Source organism: Opisthocomus hoazin, chromosome 8 (assembly GCF_030867145.1).
Source record: "Opisthocomus hoazin isolate bOpiHoa1 chromosome 8, bOpiHoa1.hap1, whole genome shotgun sequence".
Lineage (NCBI taxonomy): Eukaryota > Metazoa > Chordata > Aves > Opisthocomiformes > Opisthocomidae > Opisthocomus > Opisthocomus hoazin.
The window spans coordinates 10875106-10894673 of NC_134421.1; the positions used below are offsets into that span (position 1 = coordinate 10875106).

The 19568-nt window shown below is 38.7% G+C and overlaps 3 protein-coding genes across 5 annotated transcripts in view; 1 reads left to right on the plus strand and 2 right to left on the minus strand.

The window, feature by feature from the left end:
* Window positions 1–4592, plus strand: part of CHPT1 (choline phosphotransferase 1) — a 22983-nt gene extending 18391 nt beyond the window's left edge. The window contains exon 8 of one of the 2 annotated variants that reach the window (XM_075428589.1): window positions 485–4592. In XM_075428589.1, the coding sequence (XP_075284704.1) occupies window positions 485–616 (132 nt within the window). In that variant the 3' untranslated portion in view covers window positions 617–4592. The remainder of the gene's footprint in view (window positions 1–484) is intronic. The other variant, XM_075428588.1, reaches the window with a different exon arrangement.
* SYCP3 (synaptonemal complex protein 3) lies at window positions 3864–13579 on the minus strand. The gene is made up of 8 exons (XM_009944306.2): window positions 13360–13579; window positions 12112–12187; window positions 11041–11075; window positions 8584–8701; window positions 7466–7565; window positions 6568–6666; window positions 4093–4197; window positions 3864–3953 (listed from the first exon to the last, which is right to left on the minus strand). The coding sequence occupies exons 1-8, from the start codon at window positions 13487–13489 to the stop codon at window positions 3900–3902; spliced, it is 717 nt and encodes a 238-aa protein (XP_009942608.1). The 5' UTR covers window positions 13490–13579; the 3' UTR covers window positions 3864–3899.
* A 4309-nt stretch (window positions 13580–17888) lies between these two features.
* The window catches only part of GNPTAB (N-acetylglucosamine-1-phosphate transferase subunits alpha and beta), a 45094-nt gene continuing 43414 nt past the window's right edge, over window positions 17889–19568 (minus strand). The window contains exon 21 of one of the 2 annotated variants that reach the window (XM_075428501.1): window positions 17889–19086. In XM_075428501.1, the coding sequence (XP_075284616.1) occupies window positions 19009–19086 (78 nt within the window). In that variant the 3' untranslated portion in view covers window positions 17889–19008. The remainder of the gene's footprint in view (window positions 19087–19568) is intronic. The other variant, XM_075428502.1, reaches the window with a different exon arrangement.

The window sequence follows — 19568 nt, forward strand, 5'->3', positions numbered from 1 at the left end:
TTTTGTCCTTTTCATTTGGAGTGTACTTCACGGAGTGGATTGAGAACTGTCCCTGTCATTCTGCTCTGCCATTTCTGACCGGCTCCGATTTCAGCTGTCAGTGCGGAGGGAGTGCCAGGGTACCACGTAAACCTGTATTTTGGGAGCTGACTGGCTTCCTTCCCTTGGCACAGAGATGCGAAAGTAAATTTACAGCTCTGCCTTGTAACTATGCTTTAGTTCAAGTGGATTGTTTAAGGTTATTCTGCTAACTGCAGACAAACCTTTGTTTATCAGACTTTGCAAGTGTTCAGTGCTGTTTGTGTTTTGGGGCTTTGTTTTTGTTTTCTTCTCAACCAGACCACCCTATGTCTGTCTGTTAAAATGCTTGTTAAACTTGACCCTTGGATAGATTCTGATAAAAGTATAGCTGAATTGATAGTAGGGATAACTGTAAAAAATATTTGGATTTTTTTTTAACCTGTTCTGTTTTGTTCTTTTGAAGTTCATATCCTTGTTTGATATGCTGAGATATGCCACTGGTGTATGCCTGCAGATTGCTGCTCATCTTCATATACATGTCTTCAGAATTTCATCTCATCAAGCTCCTGAACAGGTTCAAAACCATGATGACTGATTAAATAGGTCAAGGACAAGAGAAGAAGCAGTTAGGGGAATGGTGAATGCAGCAGCCTCTCTCTTTTTGGGACGACAGATTAAGCTTGCCAAGAAAACAGTTTTGTGAGAAAGCTCACTCTATCCCAGACGTTACCACATTAGAATTCCTAAATACAGAGTCCTGCAGATTCGATTGTGATCAGTGCTTTTGAATGAGGATGTATTTCCCTCTGTGTTCTAGAGATTGCAGCTGTTCTTTCATATCAAAAATACCACATTTGAAACTTTTGCCATTTCCTGTGAGGTAACCCGAATTCTGTACTTCGGGTCTGGTGAAAGCAGACTGCAAACCAAGGTGCTGCCAACCAGAATACGAAGAGGAATTTCACTTTTCCCTAGAGCAAGTGACTAATCTTCTAGTGTTAGTTTCTGAAGCCTTGTTGGAACTGCTGTGAAGTGGTAGTCAGAGATATCGATGAATACAGTACTGCACTGTTCAGACTGGTAAAATGAGGCATCTGTGACGTAAAGCTACTCGTTAATCTCTGTTCTGGTATTTTTAACGAACAAGCTACTGGATCAGTAGGATGAAGGAGGAATAGCTCAGGAAAATCTTCTATTTCAAAGTACAGTTATGAGTGCCTTTAAGATTCATGCATTCTCTAGTATCTAAGTGTATAAACTACTGCTACTAAATACAGTTGTAGCTTGTATTTTCTTTCAAGACCAGTTTCTGGTTTTGTGGTCATAATAAAGTTTGCCTCATTGTACTCCATCATTATGGTATAGGTAGTTGTGTACTTCGAGGACACTACCTTTACCTACCCTAACTTGTATCTGTGAAACCGCACAAGTGAATGACAAAGTTCATCGATAAACTTACATGACTGTGACTGTTTGACTGTAACAATGCACCCCCCCATATGTAATTCCCTCTGAAGTATGTTTGCAGTCGCTGTGTTCATCTGCCTTGTAATCTGTCTTGTAACTGTCACTGTACTTTATCCAAACAGAACTGCACGGAACTGAACACTAATGTATGGTAAAACTCTCCAAAACAGAAAGTCAAGCCCACTATCAGCCTTTTTCTTTCTTTAAGAACAGACCCGCTGGCTACCATAAGATGCCTAGCCGAAGGGCTGTGGTGGTCATTAAAGAAATGTAGCATATTATCTTATTATCTATTATCATTTGTACACAAACACTGTAAGCTCAAGCTTAGTAGCATATTATCTTATTATCTATTATCATTTGTACACAAACACTGTAAGCTCAAGCTCCTTTAAAGAGGTGTTATCTGAATATGATTTTTGTAAAAAGCTGTTGAATGTAAGTGTCTGTTACCACTTTCAGTTGCTGCTATGTAGCACAGTAATTCAAAGACTTCTTGAAGTGTTCAAGGAACTTGAAAAGTGGTGTACTGTCTGATAAATGTTGGGGAATAAAATGCCATCTACCACACCCCTGCCTACCAAGGGTGTACCGATACACTTGAGGGCTAACTGTAACAGTTCCTGCCACAGGACTAGCACTCTAAGTGACCAATACCAATTCCAAATGATTCCTACTACTCCTGTTTGAGGCTAGGGAGGATATACCATCTGTGCATCAACATAGCCTGAACCCAGGCCACGAGCGGATAGGAAAGAAGATTGTAAAGACCATTTCAGTTTGTCTGAATACTGTAAACACATTAACAACCTGATGAAAAGATCTAGGCAACTCTTTTTAGAATGAGAAGGTTTGGTCCACCAGAATGCTCGAAAATGTGTCATGTGGTAGTAGGTATAAGTAGTTTTAAGGGTATGGTTGAGGAATGTGGATGATGGGAAACTAATGCAGAAATCATTTGGAAGATCAGAAACATGAGGCAATACTAATCAATAACCCAGTATTGAAGACAGGAGGCAAAAACTGTCAGAGCATCATCTAATCATGCTTGGAAGGCTGGGACTCAGCAGGACAGTTACAGCTTAGCATAGTTACCTGTTAGGCACCAGAGCCCCGTATTGCCTCACACATCATTCTAGCAGTGTCACTTCTGCGTCTGCTCCTTCCCCGCGTCCTCACAGACGCTGAACAAAAAGAGCTTTGTACCGGTTGCTTCTTCAACTTCAGCTGCAACCTAAGAGCGGAAGCCATCACTAATCTGGCTCCCAGAACTGGAGAACCACCATCAAATGACTTGATTCTGAACTAAAAATGCTAGTAAGCTGAGGAGAAGAATCTGCATGAACTGGTTTTGAAATACGTCATCATGAAAAAAATCACATTTGTGTGTGTGGATGGTTTTTGGTTTATCTACTGTTGTATCAAATCTAAGCATTAAATATGTTAGGAACTACCTAATTGGTAAAAGTGGATATTCAGGCGTAACGGTTTTCTGTAAAAACAAACTGCATGCAAGCTAAGCTGATTGATTGTTTAATTTATACTTATTTCCTGTAATAAGGTACATGAAAGATAAATGCTTTATCCTTAAAACTTGGGCCTCCCTAAATTGCTAATCATTTGGAATTGCAAAAAGTAATATTCCATCTCAAAGGCTTGTAATAACTTGTACTAAATAAATGAGCTAGATTACTTCTAATAGTGGTTCTAAAGGAACTATATACCCCAAAATGCGTTATGTTTAATTATGCTTACTTGAGCATATGTCATATGAAGCTGTGACACAGCTCATCATTCAACTAAAGAAACCTGCTTTTTGGACAGACTACAGCAGTTCATAAATCTCTTACTAGTACAAAGATACTACAATGCCTAGCCTAACAAAAGAGTTAACAAAATTTAATTTACCATAATACACATCATTAAACAGTCTCACATGAGCTATGTCATACTCTCTGAACTTCTGTAACTGCTGATGTGTCAGAACATGAAATATTGAAACTATGACTGCTGCTTGTGAAAAATGCTTCTATTTGCACAATGTACCTAAAGGCCTAAAGTTATTATGTAAAATCTGGGTAATGCATTTTTCATTATTTCTTCCCCTTGTTACAATTTACAACTATAAGAAGTGAAACAATTTAAATAGTCCAATGCTGTTGAAAGTGAGTATTAAGTAGGTAAAGATTAACTGGACAGACCGTAAATGGTTTGGGGTCCATACCCTCCTCCCAAAAGTAATAAATTTACTAATACACGTTCTTACAACATTATCAGACACAAGACTAGAACAATCCATGAAAGGCTTTAATAGAAACTTTAAAACAGTTAAATCTTAAGATACTTCTCTATGGCTAATGCCTATACTTGTATCGTGTTACTTAGGTACAAGTTGTTTCTCCATTGAGCCGTCAGAATAACATGGACTGAAGAGACTTGCGAACAGTTGCCATCTCCTGCTGTTGCTGTTACAAGAAAAGGAGAGAATACTGAGCAGATACCACATCAACATTCTCCGTTTGAGCTAATTAAATGAGTGTCAAATGACTTTTCTATAGAATGTTCTGTTTTTGCATTTAATTTCTTCATAGATCTGACACTTACGGTGTCCATCATAATCTTCTTCTGCAACATAGACATTTCTTTGCGAAGTTCACTTTGTGCACCAGCGAGAAGATTTTCATTGCTCTTCTCCAGCTCTTCCATGCTCTGAAGTTAAGGATAATCTTAATTCAGAACTATTCAATGTCAAAGGGTTAATTTAAAACAAACAAACCATTATTCCGACTACAATTTAATCTTTACAGCAGCAGTGGTCACTGATAATTGATGAATTTTGCCACGAACTTCACAGACAAATCATACAGGACTTCGTACTCCAGTCTACGTTCCTGTTTAAACATAATGACTTGTAGTTAGTTAAGCTTGTTTGAGGCTTGATTCAGACCTTTGTGATCTTCTTTGAGGAGAAAAACTCAAGAGTAATACTTCACCTGTGCAGTTTTTCATCTGTGATAAAGACATTTTTGACATTTTGGAACAGTTATTATTTATTAATGCTTTTGTAATGTCCTCTGTAAATTTCAACTATCTTAAACTAATAAGTTGGTCTATTTCAGATTTATTTTTCGAAGCTACCAGACTTGAAAAAAACCAAAACATACCGTAACTTACTGAAATATCAAAAAAAGGACCAGTTAGGAAATCACTTGAACAGAAATTAAGGTTTGTTATAAACTGACAGACTTGAATCCGCCCCATGTACCAATATATACTGGAGGCCACACAGCTGGAAAGCAGCTTCGCGGAAAAGGACTTGAGGGTCCTGGTGGACACCAAGTTGAACATGAGCCAGCAGTCCACCCTTGCAGCAAAGGCAGCTAGCTGTCTCGTGGGCTGCATCAGAAGAAGTGCTGCCAGCAGGTCGAAGGAGGTGATCTTTGCCTTTTACTCAGCACTGGTGAGGCCACACCTGGAGTGCTCGGTCCAGTTCTGGGCTCCCCAGTACGAGAGACACAGGCGCACTGGGTAGAGCCCAGTGAAGGGCCACAAAGATGATTAAGGGACAGGAGCATTTCTGTTACAAGGAAAGGCTGAGAGAGCTGGGACTGTTCTGCCTGGAGAAGAAAAGGCTCGGGGGGGGGGGGGGGGGGCAGAATCTTATCTATATACATAAATACCTGGAGGAGGGGGGTGAGGGAGTGGTGCAAAGCAGCAGGAAACACTTTTTTACTGTGAGGGTGACTGAGCACTGGCACAGGCTGCCCAGAGAGGTTGCGGAGTCTCCATCCTTGAAGATACTCAAAAGCCATTTGGACGCAAGTCCTGGGCAAGTGACTCCGGGTAGCCCTGCTGTACCACCTGCTGCCTGCACCAGAGGGCCTCCAGAGGTGCCTTCCCACGTCAGCCCTTCAGCTATTCTATGGTACTGTGCCTCTGCATTATTACAAAACCAGTCGCTTAGGGTACTTTCATTTTTCTCACAGTTTAGATTGCTAATACCTTACTTAGAAAAAATAGTGGGGGAAGGAAATGCTGGGAGTAAAGTGTTTTGTTCTTAGTATAAAATGACAGGGAGGTTGGTTTTTTTTTTTTTACCCAAAAAGTCAAATTTTTGAGTAGTTGTGCTCATAATCATTTTCTGTGTGCTGTCTACTATGTTAGAAAATACTTTGTTAAAAAAAAAAACAAAACACACCACAGTTGATCAGTATGAATCGTGTTTAAAATACATTATCTCTGTAAGCACTGTCCAAAAAAAATGGTGTTTGTAGGGACCCCCAGCAAATACAAAAATTATGGATAAAGCAACAGGAAAGTTAAACGGGACTGATTACATAACCATCCAGCTGGGCCTGTTTTTACCACGAATTATTACTTCCATCAGATTCTTCCTGTTGAGATTTTAGTGAATGCTTACCTTGAATAACAGGTTATGGAAAGGAAAACCCTTTTCTAATGAATGTTGCTTAGGAAGAGATGAAGGAAGTTCTAACTGGGCAATTTTAAGAGAATCACAACTGATTAAGGGTCACTTTCCTTACATGAAGCAGCAATAGCTAGAAAGGTTAATGACAGAAAAAAATTGCTATCCAATTCTCATTATGGGGGATGCACCTGCCAGCAGTAATAAAAGCAGTAAACTGCAGCCTAAGATGTATTTTTAATAGACTGTCAAGTTTCACTTTTATAAGTACATACCAAAAATCTAATGGAATAATTAAGACAAAATCCTGATGATTTAACTGACCTATATAACCTTTAAACTGGTACAAAAGCGTGTTCTGTTTAGAAAGTACGCTCTGAGGTTGGCGGTTAAATATTTTAAACAGGCGAGCCAATCACATTCCCATGAGAACACATTTAACTAAATCATTTATTAAACAGATGCAATCTGTATGCAAGTATAGAGAGAACAAGCCATGTTCTTAACAAATAAGGGAAAGACACTAACATAAATATTCATGCAAGGCTGTTATTTTCCTTAATCTCTGTATTTCATAAATGTTGAATTAATACAGCTTTCTTAAGTGGTATGATTAATGATCACCTTCCTTCTAAGAAGAGAATTTACTGTACCTTTAAGAATTGCTCATAGAGTTGCTTAATGGTTTTCAGCCTCTGACCCTGAACTATTCTTGCCTGTTGAAAAACTTTTTGTTGCTGACGAAACATATTCTGAAGCAGAAGAGAAAATAACTGCATTAGTTAACCAAAAGCACTTGGACAGCAACACTAATGTCATTAATCAGAATCAGAAATTCTGCCTTGGCTGGAATTCTGGGTCACATAATGTAGATTTATGCCTGCAGAGTTATCCTTGTTCTTATTGGTGAAAGAAAGACTGAAGACTGGATTAAGCCCTGAGTCATCTCCTGAGCTTCCTTCCAACCTGAATTATCCCTGTGAGATCCTATGAGGATTGCTATCCAACGCAGTTCTCAAGGGTATCCCAGGGAAATGTGCTGCCTAGGGAAAAGCAAAACTTGCAAATGTGTTGGGAACATAAATACAGCAACATCAACGTGATTACATTCCATTCTGTAGCTCCTATCCCTTTCCAGTAATCAAATTTTCATTTATTATATGCAGGCATACCTTTAAGCAATGCATGCTCAAAGACAGCTGCTTTCCTTTACTCCTTTGTTCCTGAACCCAAAGAGTATGGATGCACAGAAGCACCACACATCTTCCTCATGAATGGTCTTGGGTTTTCTCAAGCCATGTGCTGGCCTAGGGCATCACTTATTGCCGTTGATAAACTTGCAATAAAGTTTGTAAATGCACATCTGTTCACTTTATATCCCAAAACGCAAACATTTACAGTTTGAGAGCCACCAAACTCAAAATATTTATCAAGGCAAACAATCACAGGTTTGTTTAAACTACATAAAGTGTTTTTGTGTTTCTTGAGTGTCTAAACAATATTCCCTCCTTGCAAAAATACCATGAAACTGATGCCATGCTGGAAACCCACCGCTAGTTTTTCTTCCTGCTCCTCTGCTTTCTGCACATCTACATCCCATTGCTGAAATAGAGTCAGGAACTGCTGGGAGAACTCATGATTGAGCTTCTGCCTATAAACAGACACTAGCTGTAAGTATGACAAATGCTACGAAGAATTACAGGGAAAGGTGAGGTTCAACACACACATTGAGTAGAACAAAAGGAGCTGGCATAGATAAAGAAACAGGCTATTTTCATATCTGGCCCTAACTGAATACCGTTATGTTTTGAAAAACAAAAACTGAACACACATACATACACACACCTGGTGAGTGAATGTGGATTATAAACATATAAGGAGACAGCACTCATATACAAATCTCAGGTTAAAAAAAAATTACAACTTTTCTTCCTAACAGTGTCAGGTTTTCTGAGATTTACTGTTTTTCTAATCCAGTTGCAGATCTTAGATTTAACACAGTTGGTTTATAATGAAAAACTGATTAGCTCATTCATTAGTTCATTATACTCTAGTTTCTCTATGTAAACTTAAATTTTGTCAATGGAAGTTTCAAATATATGTATGTAAAAACACCAACACAATTACAACTATTGCTGACAATAATTTTTTAGCCGTCTCATTTTTCAGTTTGCTCCAGCTGTAGCATCAGATATAGTAATTAAATATACCTTGAGAGGCGAGAGGAATGTTACGCAGGGTGAAAATTATTTTCTTTCTTCACCAGAACGGTGTAAAAATCTTATTGAACATTTTTTCAGTTTTCAAGTAGAAACAGAAAATTGCAACTTGAGTGGAAAAAATAAAAACTTTGGTTTAGAAGACTAACATGACGTCAAAGGTCATTCTCCGTAAAGATAAAAGTAAACCATCTCTTTAAGGTACCTTGCTCTCAAAATTCCCAATCTCAAGTTTCTCCATTCAAAAGAGAAAGCACTATGCTAAACTATTACTGTCAATTTAACAAGTGGACACAACTGCAGGCAGCAGAAACAGAGGACCTGAGCAGGTATTCAACTAGTAGATACACTACTTTGCTATTTAACTGCAGGAAGATGAACCAGCTATCCGTGCTGTGACACAAAAGGGAATTTGTTTTCACAGGTTTGAAAAACAAGGGGAAACATTACCTTTGCTCCTGCTGTGTTTTCCAAACATGTTCAATCTTCTGGTTACTGGTTTTGAGTGAGGCTTTTGTATACATTTCTAATCTCTTCCTCTTAGCTAAGAGAGCCTTGTTAATGTCAGCTAAAAATCAAAGAATATTTGAAAATTAAGCATACCAAGATACAGTGTGCATTTTATTATAAATGCTGATGAGTTATGCTTTGGAGAAGCGAGTATGCTCTAATGGAAAGAAGTTAATGTGATCTGGGCTCCTGGCTGCTGTGTTCAGAGTGTCCCTCAATCTGCTGCTGGCACCAGTGTGGGTGCTGCATCCCTAAACCCCCCATACTCCCTAACCGACACCTGGCCTCTGGAGCTGCAACCGGTCTTTGCCCAGCCCCACCAACTGCTCTGGTGTCTGCTTGGGGTCCCACCTCTCTCAGGGGCCAGACCAAATAGGACCTACCATGACGTGACTCAGCTCTAGCTTCTTTCATTCTGGCCAGGACGGTAGTGGGTATGGTGTGAGACCGGCTCTGAGCAGACACAGTGAACTGAAACTGTCCAGCAGTTCGAACTCAGGGTAGCAGGAGTGCTTCCATTATGTCCATTTAAATCAGTTCCTTACACAGTCATAATGTGTTCCCCTACCGATTATTATGGTCCAATATGCACTTCTAACATATCATCCATACAATAAGCACACATACATGCTTGAAACCCTAGAAGCACCATCCAATCAGTTCACACTGCGTATCTTCAGACATCGTTTTGGACATCTCACAGTCTATAAATTCTCCATTCAAAGCTAGAGATACCCTGCACAAACCAGACCAAACACAGACATCTTGCTCTCTTCTCTAGTATCTAATGGTGTTTTAGTCACACCATCAAAATCCTTACTAGTTTAGCTGCATGACTACAGTGCCAGCTCAGTTTCCAGACCTTCAAGGAATTTAGTTATGCTGACACATTTTTTCCTAGAAAAAACATGTTTCAGAGTAATATTCAAATTGCTTAAATTTCAGAAATAAATTACAGGTCGTATGTGATTAATATCACTGTGAATATATTGAACGAATGAATGAGAAACTTTTTCATACTTGAGAGACTTAGCACTTTTAAATTAATGTAAGTTAGTGTGTTTGTTTCCCTTCAATTTACATTTGGAGATTTAACAAACAAGTCACAGCTTAAGGTTAATACAGCAATTTCTTTTCCTTCTCACTGCAGATTTCAGGAAACATCTGTCAAATCTCTAATTTGCTGAGGCATCTGCCCCTGCTAATGCCAAACCTATCATTTTTGAGCAGACACAGCATCCTCTCTCTCTGATCCATTCAGTTTCCTTCCTTCTGTCCTATTTCTGAGTCAATAACAAGCAACCCTAGCTTTTTAACACTGAAATCCTCCTATCTAGATTGCTAAATCTCCATTAGCATTCTAATATGTACCTTAACAGCAAAAAGTCTTAATTCATGGTTTAAAGAATTCCTTGAACTCCACTTTCACCTTAAGATTTACACGCAGGTAATGACTGTGTACAGCATTTTCTTATACATACAATGAAAGTATTAGCCAGCTACTGAGTTAGTAATAGTGGCATTGAGATGTTCTCCCTTCCTTCCGCAGATTTTTGATGCTTTGTTACACTGTTATGTGTATTATAAATTCTTTACAAGTTAAATGTGTTTTTTCCCTAACATGTCAGCTATCTAGAATTCAGCTGGAAATTTACCTCTAAGTAAAGCCATCTGAGGCTCTGAAAACGACTAAACTAAATCCAACTAGGTGTCATGCATAAATCTTTCATCACTAGATGACTGGCATTACTTACCCTCATTCTTTAGCTCTTCTATAAACTTGTACTGTTCTTCCTGAGTGCTGGAATTGTCTCTTCTACTGATGCCGTTCTCTAATTTTCTGAAGGTGTGGAGTACAGACTACTCTCTAGCTCATTCTGTATCGCAGCTACAATCTACTTCCAAAGTTCCTTGTCTAGAACTATTTTTTCTATTTAGCTGCTTATACTAACATTTACATGACCCTAATTTCTCACTCAAGTCTTGCAATCCGCAGTCTCTTCTATGTCATTCTAACAAAAAATTAACAATAGCTAACTTATATAGTCCCTTTTCTCTACAATATAATCACTATCTCTTAAACTTCATCTTATAATTGAAATTGATAATCAAACCCACTCATGCATTTTTCCTTTTTTCCTTTGTAATTACCTACGCTAATACTCATATCTCACTTCATATGCAGTTATTCCCTTCTCTTCTTTCCTGTTGCTCTACTTAGATGATACAACTTTTTTTCTGAAAATTAGTTGGTTTTTTTCAGAAATGCTGAAAAGTGCTACAAAGCCTAGTCATTTTGTGTAAAACTTGAAGTTTATTTTATGGTAAGGAATTACTGCCAATTCTGCAACTTAAACATGAATTTTTTCTAATTTATTAGAATGTAATCTTACTTACCTCCAAATCTTTCCAGCATATTCTGTACTTCGCCCCTACAAAATAGTGTTCAAAATTTTTATTTGCCTGTTTTCTGGTATTAGAATAAGACCTACTGTATAAGCTTAAAACTAATTTTATGCACGTACCTATTACTTATAAGCAGTGACAAAGCTGCTACAGTTATACAAGATAAAAAAGAACTCTCTTCCTGTGAGAGGTCTCTTTTAGACTTATTTGCTGGGTTTTTTAGAAATTTACTAGAATCTATTAGCTTACTCCCCGGTAAAAAGGCAGTATTAGGAATTAAAGGATCCTGAGTGAGGGAGGATGGTAAATAAAATTGATCCTTCCCTATACAAAAAGAAAACACAAAAGGTATTCGGAATATCAAATGAAAACAAGTCCATCACAGTTAGCATGACTGACACAGTAAGAAAAATTGAAGACAAATAATATCAGTGTTATTTTTACAACACTCTTAAGATGATAACACCAGTGTGTAAGGCAGTAGTACAACAGCTGACATGTCCAAAAAGGGACATGGTGCATAAAGAAAATGTTTATATATCATCTTCTCCACATGTTATAACTTGCTTTCTTAAAGAGTAAAAAAAAAAAAAAAAAAAACAAACACATTTATACTCCCCATAAATATTGAATTTCATAAGATTTATCTGTAAAAAGAATTTATTTTTCATGCAACAGTTGGATCATTTAAATACTGTTAATGTCTTCAAGCAACTAAGATGAGGGAAAAAAATAATGAAATTATTAACTAAATTAATTAATTATTATTAGGATAAAACTTAAATCATCTTTCGAAAGAAACTAAGAACTCAAACATGTCAGTTTTTTATGGATATTCAAAAGTATCTACAAAGAAACTGCAGAATTACTCATTTTAAATTGCTACATTTTCTTTTTCTACTTACAACTACTGTATTATCTGTCACCTGATTTTTTAATCAAATACTTGGAAAAAAACCCAAAACAAACCCAAGCAAAACAAGCATAGTGAATAAATAAAATCATTATCTATTTAAGACTTGCTTATTTTGGGAAAAATAATTCAAAAAATCCTAACCTTACCCCACATCATCTGGAACCACATGAGTAGTCACCAGAGGTCTTTTCTTTCCATGCTTGTCCAATACTGGTGTTTCACCTTAATACAAATTTCAAAAAGATTTACAAAAATATCTGCTATTTTGTAGGTGTCTTTTGAATTATTAAAAGTGTAATTACTTTTCTGTAATGCTACTTCTCTGAACATGTCTCACGGGTTTCCGTTTCCATTTATAATACACACAGCTCCTAAAACTTTGAATCTGGAGTTGACAGATGGTGGTGAATTATTCTGCAAGGCCAGGTTTGAGCTGGCGCTGCCCCGAGTTCCTCTAGACTGGTCTCAGCCAGTTTTAGTTTCTCTGTCCGCTACTATACAATTACTCCCAACTCACAATATAACAGTCATCAGAAAGGTAAAAATAATCTAAAAATTGAAAAAGCCCAATGTGTAAGAATTTCATTTTGCTGTAAAGTAAGTACTGAAATTGTGTACTCTGACGTTTAAAAAAGCAAAATCATGAACAGATATGTATATTCTTTCCAAAAAACAAAAATCCTTGGCTGTCAGATTTTTATTAACAAGGGGGGTGGGGGAAATTCAGTCTGAACAAATGAAGAAGGGGAGAAATTAAGAGAAGCAAGCCCAGAGATAACCGCTGAAAGACAAAAATCCAGAAATGGGGGTACATGAAACTTTACAAAAAATCATCATGTGATGAATGAGAACTGCATTTTTAAGCAAAGTCCACTTTTTTATGCCACTCCCTCAGAACTAAACAAGAATCTTTTGGTTGATTCCTTTGCTTTTTTCCTCATTTTCCTCTGCTTCTTCCTCTTTCTTTTCTTCGGTTCAGATTCTTCCTGAAGTAGTTATAACCCTACCAGCATTACAGCTCCAACTACCCTGCCCGACTCAGCACTCCACACAAGCGAGCAGAGCTCTGCTGTTCTATCCTGATCTCGCAGTGTTACATGGAGCCAGGTGATACAAAGATATGGCATTGAGGTAAGGTAACAAAATCATGTACGAAAATCCTCCTCTATTTAAGAGTCCACCTATCATTTTAAGACATAATAGTGCACTATACAGAGCTATTCTATTGTGTTCTCTTCCCTGAACAATCAAAACTATACAATAGGAATCTATCTGCCACAAACATTATGAACCATGCTTACTCAGACGCTCATATGGAAGCGTCTTAATTTCTATTCAGTCAGAAATATTATTAACTTAACTTTAAAAAAATAATAATAAAATCATATAAGCACCTTCTCTAATATCATCCTCTGATCCACTCAGCTCTTTTCTTTCCTCCTGAAAGTCATAGGTAGGTATGGCTTTATCTTCCTGTGCTGGTTTACCGGCTTTTCCTCCATGCTTTCTTCCCGATGGTGCCATAATGAGATTTTCTTCCTACCGAAATGGTATGTTGCATTTGTTACCTAGCTTTCCCACAATAATTAGAATAGATTTTCATGCTTACATTGACCTGTTATTGACACCTTTGTAACAGTCTCCACCTGTAAGGATATTCAAAAAGTCAAACTGCATTCCCCAAAAGCTATGCCAATATTCTATTTTACAAAATACAGAAATGATAAACCATAAAAACAACCTGACTCTACAGGCCATCCCACACTAGGCATATACATACACATATGCCATTTTTAAAAATCCTGGGCAATTTTCACTTTCTGAATTATCTTTATTTTTAGCTATTATACCTCTGCATTCTGTAATGGAACTAATGCAGCTTCTTAAGTGTTTTACAAATACATTGCCCTCTTAAAAAAACAGTAGTCATTTCTTCAGTAACACTGATTTTTATATATTGTGTATTTTTGTAAATATACAAGGAGTAAAATAGAAGGAAGGAAAATAACATAGTCATTATTAAACACGAGTGACAAAGTAATTTTTTCCTCAGCACTTTACCAACAATAGAAATTATCATCTATCTGGACTTCTATAAGGCCTTTGACACAGCCCCCACAACATCCTTCTCTCTAAATTGGAGAGAGATGGATTTGAGGGCTGGACTGTTTGGTGGATGAGGAATTGGTTGGATGGTCGCATCCAGAGGGTAGTGGTCAATGGCTCAATATCCAGATGGAGATCAGTGACAAGCAGTGTCCCGCAGGGGTACGTATTGGGACCAGCACTGTTTAGTATCTTCATCATAGCAGCATGGAGTGCACCCTCCACAAGTCTGCAGATGACACCAAGGTGAGTGGTGTGGTTGACAGGCCTGAAGGATGGGATGCCATCCAGAGGGACCTGGACAAGCTGGAGAAGTGAAAACCTCATGAGGTTCAATGAGGCCAAGTGCAGGGTCCTGCACCTGGATCAGGGCAACCCCCAGTATCAATACAGGCTGGGGGATGAAACGATTGAGAGCAGCCCCATGGAGAAGGAGTTGGGGGTACTGGTGGATGAAAAACTGGACAGGAGCCACCAATGTGCAGTCGCAGACCTGAAGGCCAACCGTATCCTAGGCTGCATCAAAAGAATCATGGCCAGCAGGCTGAGGGAGGGGATTCTGCCCCTCTGCTCTGCTGAGAGCCCACCTGGAGTCCTGTGTCCAGCTCTGGAGCCCCAGCACAGAAAATACATGGACCTGTTGGAGTGGGGCCAGAGGAGGCCACAAAAATGATCAGAGGGCTGGAACACGTCTGCTATGAGGAAAGGCTGAGAGAGTTGGGGCTGTTCAGCCTGGAGAAGAGAAGGCTCCAGAGAGACCTTACAGCAGCCTTCCAGTATGTGAAGGGGGGCTTACAGTAAAGATGAGGACAATCTCTTTAGCAGGGCCTGTTGCAACACGACAAGGGGTGCTGGTTTTAAACTTAAAGAAGGTAGATTTAGACAGGATACATAGAAGAAATTCTGCACTGTTGAGCATGGTGAGGCACTGCAACAGGTTGCCCAGAGAAGTTGTGGATGTCCCCTCCCTGGAAATGTTCAAGGCCACTGGACTGGGGCTTTGAGCAACCTGATCTAGTTGAAGATGTAGGAGGGTTGGACTAGATGGCCTTTAAAGGTCCCTTCCAAACCCAACTATTCTATGATTCTATGAATACACAACAGGAAACAGCAAGGTACTGAATCCCTGCTGAAATATTTGTTCTCTTGTTACCTCTGGCTGATAGCAAGCGGCATGAAGCATTTTAAGTTGTGTCACATGACATATACTTTTAAAATCCTTCAAAAAATAACAGGATTACTTGTAAGATGGACAGAATACAGAAAAAAGTATCAGCTGCAAACTCCCTATTTTCCAAACTGAGCAAGATGTGACTCCGCAGTGGATAAACTTATCATTCTAGGCGCAATTCAACACAGCTAGAAATATCAATAGGTTTTCCACAAGCCAAGGCAAAGATAGATCTGAAAATTAAGTTCACACACTGAAACTGAGAACTCCAGTAAAGATCTTTTGAATTTCCAGGACTGTGAAGTCCCCCCAACATTAACACCTGTCTCACACACCTGAATTTCCCATTTCTGTTTTTGGAATTAGTTGTCCATGGCTATGAAAATATGGGTTTTTTTAACCACAAATTATACAGATATATACAACATGATCACACTAAGCAAGGAACATTGCTTTTTAATACCCACTTTTTCCTGTGATTGATGCTTCTCTATATAGTACGAAGTGAAGATTTTTAGACATTTCTTTAAGAAAAAACGCCAAACCTCTTTAAATTATTAATTGGAAAATCAAAAGCTCTTGCATTAAAATTATGCTCAAATGAGAGAAAATTTTCAGTACTCATTCTGCTTTTCAACTACTGCATCCGTTGAAAACGTGATTTAAGGAGGAAGGTACTGGTACAGCACCTGGCTGTGCCTGTCTGTGCTGCCAAACAAAGCGCTTCACCTTCAAGCTGCCACACATACATTTTCTCTCACATACAGGCACTTTTCTTTGTACTGATGATCAGTACACAAAGCAGAGCTCCCCAGTCCCTCCATGCACTGTAAAACAATCTTGCCACCTCACAACCCCACAGTCTTTACCCATCCTGTGTAGCTACCTGCTTTGGCCAATTCAAGTATCTTCAATCCACAGTTGTGTATTTAACAACTATTTCCTCAGAGAAATTCACCTTCTTTTCTCACCCTGCCCCAAAAGATGCAAAATAAACCAGCATTTGTGTGAATCTCCTATGTAGGGCTTTTCAGCATGGGTCCCACCTGTTTGTACCTCAGAACAGCAAGGGAGGCTTGGACCTGCACCACAGCACCGCCACAACAGGGCTCCAGGGGAAGCCACTCGGGTGCCAAAGGCTGAGGGCACCGCAGTGTCGTAGCCCTGTTCTCCCTCTCCCTCCGACCTACGATGGTCGCTCCTCCGCTCTCGCCGCCTCAGCCCGGGGCAGCACCAGCGGCGCGGAGAGGACGCCTCACAGCCTCCCTCAGGCGGGAGGGAACCCCACTCCGTGCCGAGCCTCTCACCCCCGCCGGCAGCAGGGTCCCTGGCAGCCCTGACGCTCCCTCCGGCGCCTCTCCCGAGCGAGAGAGGCCGGCAGCGATGAGGCGACAGCGATGACCGGGCTCACCTCAGCAGCTCCCCCCGCGGTGAAAAAGGCGGGAAACGCGGCGGCCTCACAGAGAGGAGAGGCGCGGGCGCAGTAACACCTCCTTCTCCCCGCCGTGCGGCGGGCACGTCGTGCTGAGTGTCAGCAGTAAACTCGTTTAAACCTCGCCTCGTTTTAGCCTTTTTTTTTTTCCTCTTTAAATACAAATAGCTTTAACTCCTCATTCAGACAACAAAAAGTCTGCAAAACATGCTATGATGTGTGCATGTTATGATGCCGAGGGAGGATTATTCCTCAAGGCAATGCAAACAGGCACTATTTCTCCAGTCAGAGTAGTTTTACAAACTACATATGTTTCAGATTTTTTTACTGTTCTCACAGGATTTTCTGTCCTCATCCAGAAAAGGTATTTTGCTCTTTACTTACAAAGACCAAATACAAAATCTAAATTAAAAAAAACCAAAACACATAGCTCTGTGCTGCTGCTTCTCCGCTTCCCTCCCTCCTCCTGCTGCAGGAGTCAGTCAGGGCCTGGCTGGGTGCTTCGTTGTCACCACAGTCGTTTTCGCGTAGTATCTTGCTTTCCTCACTTGCCTTTTTTTTTCCCCCAGGTACCATGTGCACAAATTTTTAGCAGTGATTTTCACTGGATGCTTCTCAGTAATTTTATGCTCTGTCTTTTGGCTATTAGTATTGAAGTTAAAGAAAATGCCATCAACTTACCTTCAAAACTGCTTAAACAGAAAAGGAATCACAGTGACAGCTGAGCTACTTCTGCAAACTATTTATGCCTAACTTCAGCAGAAAATCCACCTTAAAATTTCAACTGAGTTTTTCCAACTACTTTGATTAGAATGCCAAAAGTTAGTTTAGAAAAAAAACAGATCATAGGAAAACTTGAATCTATCTAATAATAATTTGAAGTGTAAGAAGCTATCAAAGCTTTCTTGTATTTCTTCAAATGTCTCATTTTCTGCCAGTCTGAAATACTGTAAACTACTTACGTTTCAGCATAATATATAGTGCTAGCATGAAACAAACTTGATAATTAGAAGCACCTGCATTTTTACAGTACTCAAAAGTTTGATTCTACTTTGAGAATCTATCCATGCTTCAAATTAATATTAAAATTATTACTGTTGGAAGTTTTTTTTAAGGGAAAAATAAGAACTTTAACATAAGGATTCATATGCATTAATAGCTAATTTTTCAGAATGGGTGAGTTTTGGTTTACTTGAAAACAAACTTAACAGACAAAATTTTTAGCACATTTTAGTTAATTTCAAAGTAAAACAAGTATCTTACAATACATATGCACATACATTTCGTACATCATTTGATTACGAAAATTAATGCTTTTTTGAATACTGCTAACACAATTAACTGAAGATACATTGCCAAAAATTTCTGCTTGAAAAGATTCAGTATCCTTTCACACATAAGACTGCACTATTCTGATGTCTCAGCAAAATACAGGGCCAAACCCTGTCAAATTTAAAAACACCAAAGCTTCACATGTCAGTACAAATATTGTTTTCTGAAGTGAAACACTGCTCCCGTACATTGCTACATCAAAACAGTTTGTTACCCATTCATACAGAGAGGCACTTTTGCTTTTGTATTTACAATGCTTGTAAAATACCATACCTTAATCATTTTAATTTGATTACAACCCTCTTTGTAATCAAGTTAAGAAATAACACCATTGTATTCTTTGGAATATAATACAACAGATATACAGTATCTTTCAAATAACCATTAGTTGTTTTTTTACTGTGTATTTTTTTTATTAGCATACATTTCTTCCAGATCCCAATTAAATACTACAAATAGGGCGATTAATTGTCACTGTGCTTTAAAGAATGTCAACATCAAAAAGTGCCTACTAAATGACAAGTTACATAATTCTCAATTTTCCCCTAGGACTAAAAAAAAAAGCAGCAACGACAGAAATTTGCAAAATGTTTTGGAATGCAAGATCAAGGACCTGTTAAGCTGATCCCAGACAACTTTGCCTTCCAACATTTTATGTAGCTGGCAACATCCACTGCAATAAATGCAGCTATATTTCTTTAGGTAACCCTTTTTATAAAAAAGGATAACACGGCCATGAACTAACAGTTGTAAAGTAAGATCTGTTGAAAACTGCCTATGTACAGGTTTCCCGCAACTTTATTTTGTTGTTGTTTTGCATTGTCACAGCTCCAGCAGCTTGTATATCGTGAAGAGTACTGTGGAGATTCTAACTGTAGATGCATGATTTTTTTTCTTCATATCAACGCAGTTAAATGTCAAACCATAAAAGACACTTATGAGAGAGAGATTTTAAATGCTTATCACATCTTGAGGTAGACTGATCTCCAAAATAAAGCTCTTCTACACTTTGATTCGTTCATGACCGACTTCCTTTTGGATCCTTCGCCTTGGAAAAATCTTTCGTTTAAGTGCAATTAGCTGAGGAGAGAAAAAGATACAGTATTTAGTTCTCTGCTGGGCTAAAGGTGCACAGATGGTCAGGCTTTCATCCTAGAAACTATAAAATCTGTATTATCCATGGTTATTAAGTCAATACTGTCTTTTTCGCCCCCCCCCACTGCACAGGAAGAAAGGTATTTACTCAAATTCATCATTAGGCGTGCACATTTCCATTGGGTTTCTCAATAACCGGAATACAAGCAGAAAGTGAAAAATACAGTATGCCTACATTCTGATTATTTTCAAGTTAATTTGTGTATTTAAATTAATGTAACACCAGGCTACATTCAGTTTCTAAAAGATCAACACAAAGCTGGCATCCTAAAACAGTAATTATATACCTAGCTGTACTACTGAGTTGAGTACCCCCTTCCAAATCAAGTTACTAATGGAGGGCAAGTTTCCTAATATTTCCTATAAAAAAGGCTGAAAATCAAGGGAAAGATTCATGCAAAAGTTAC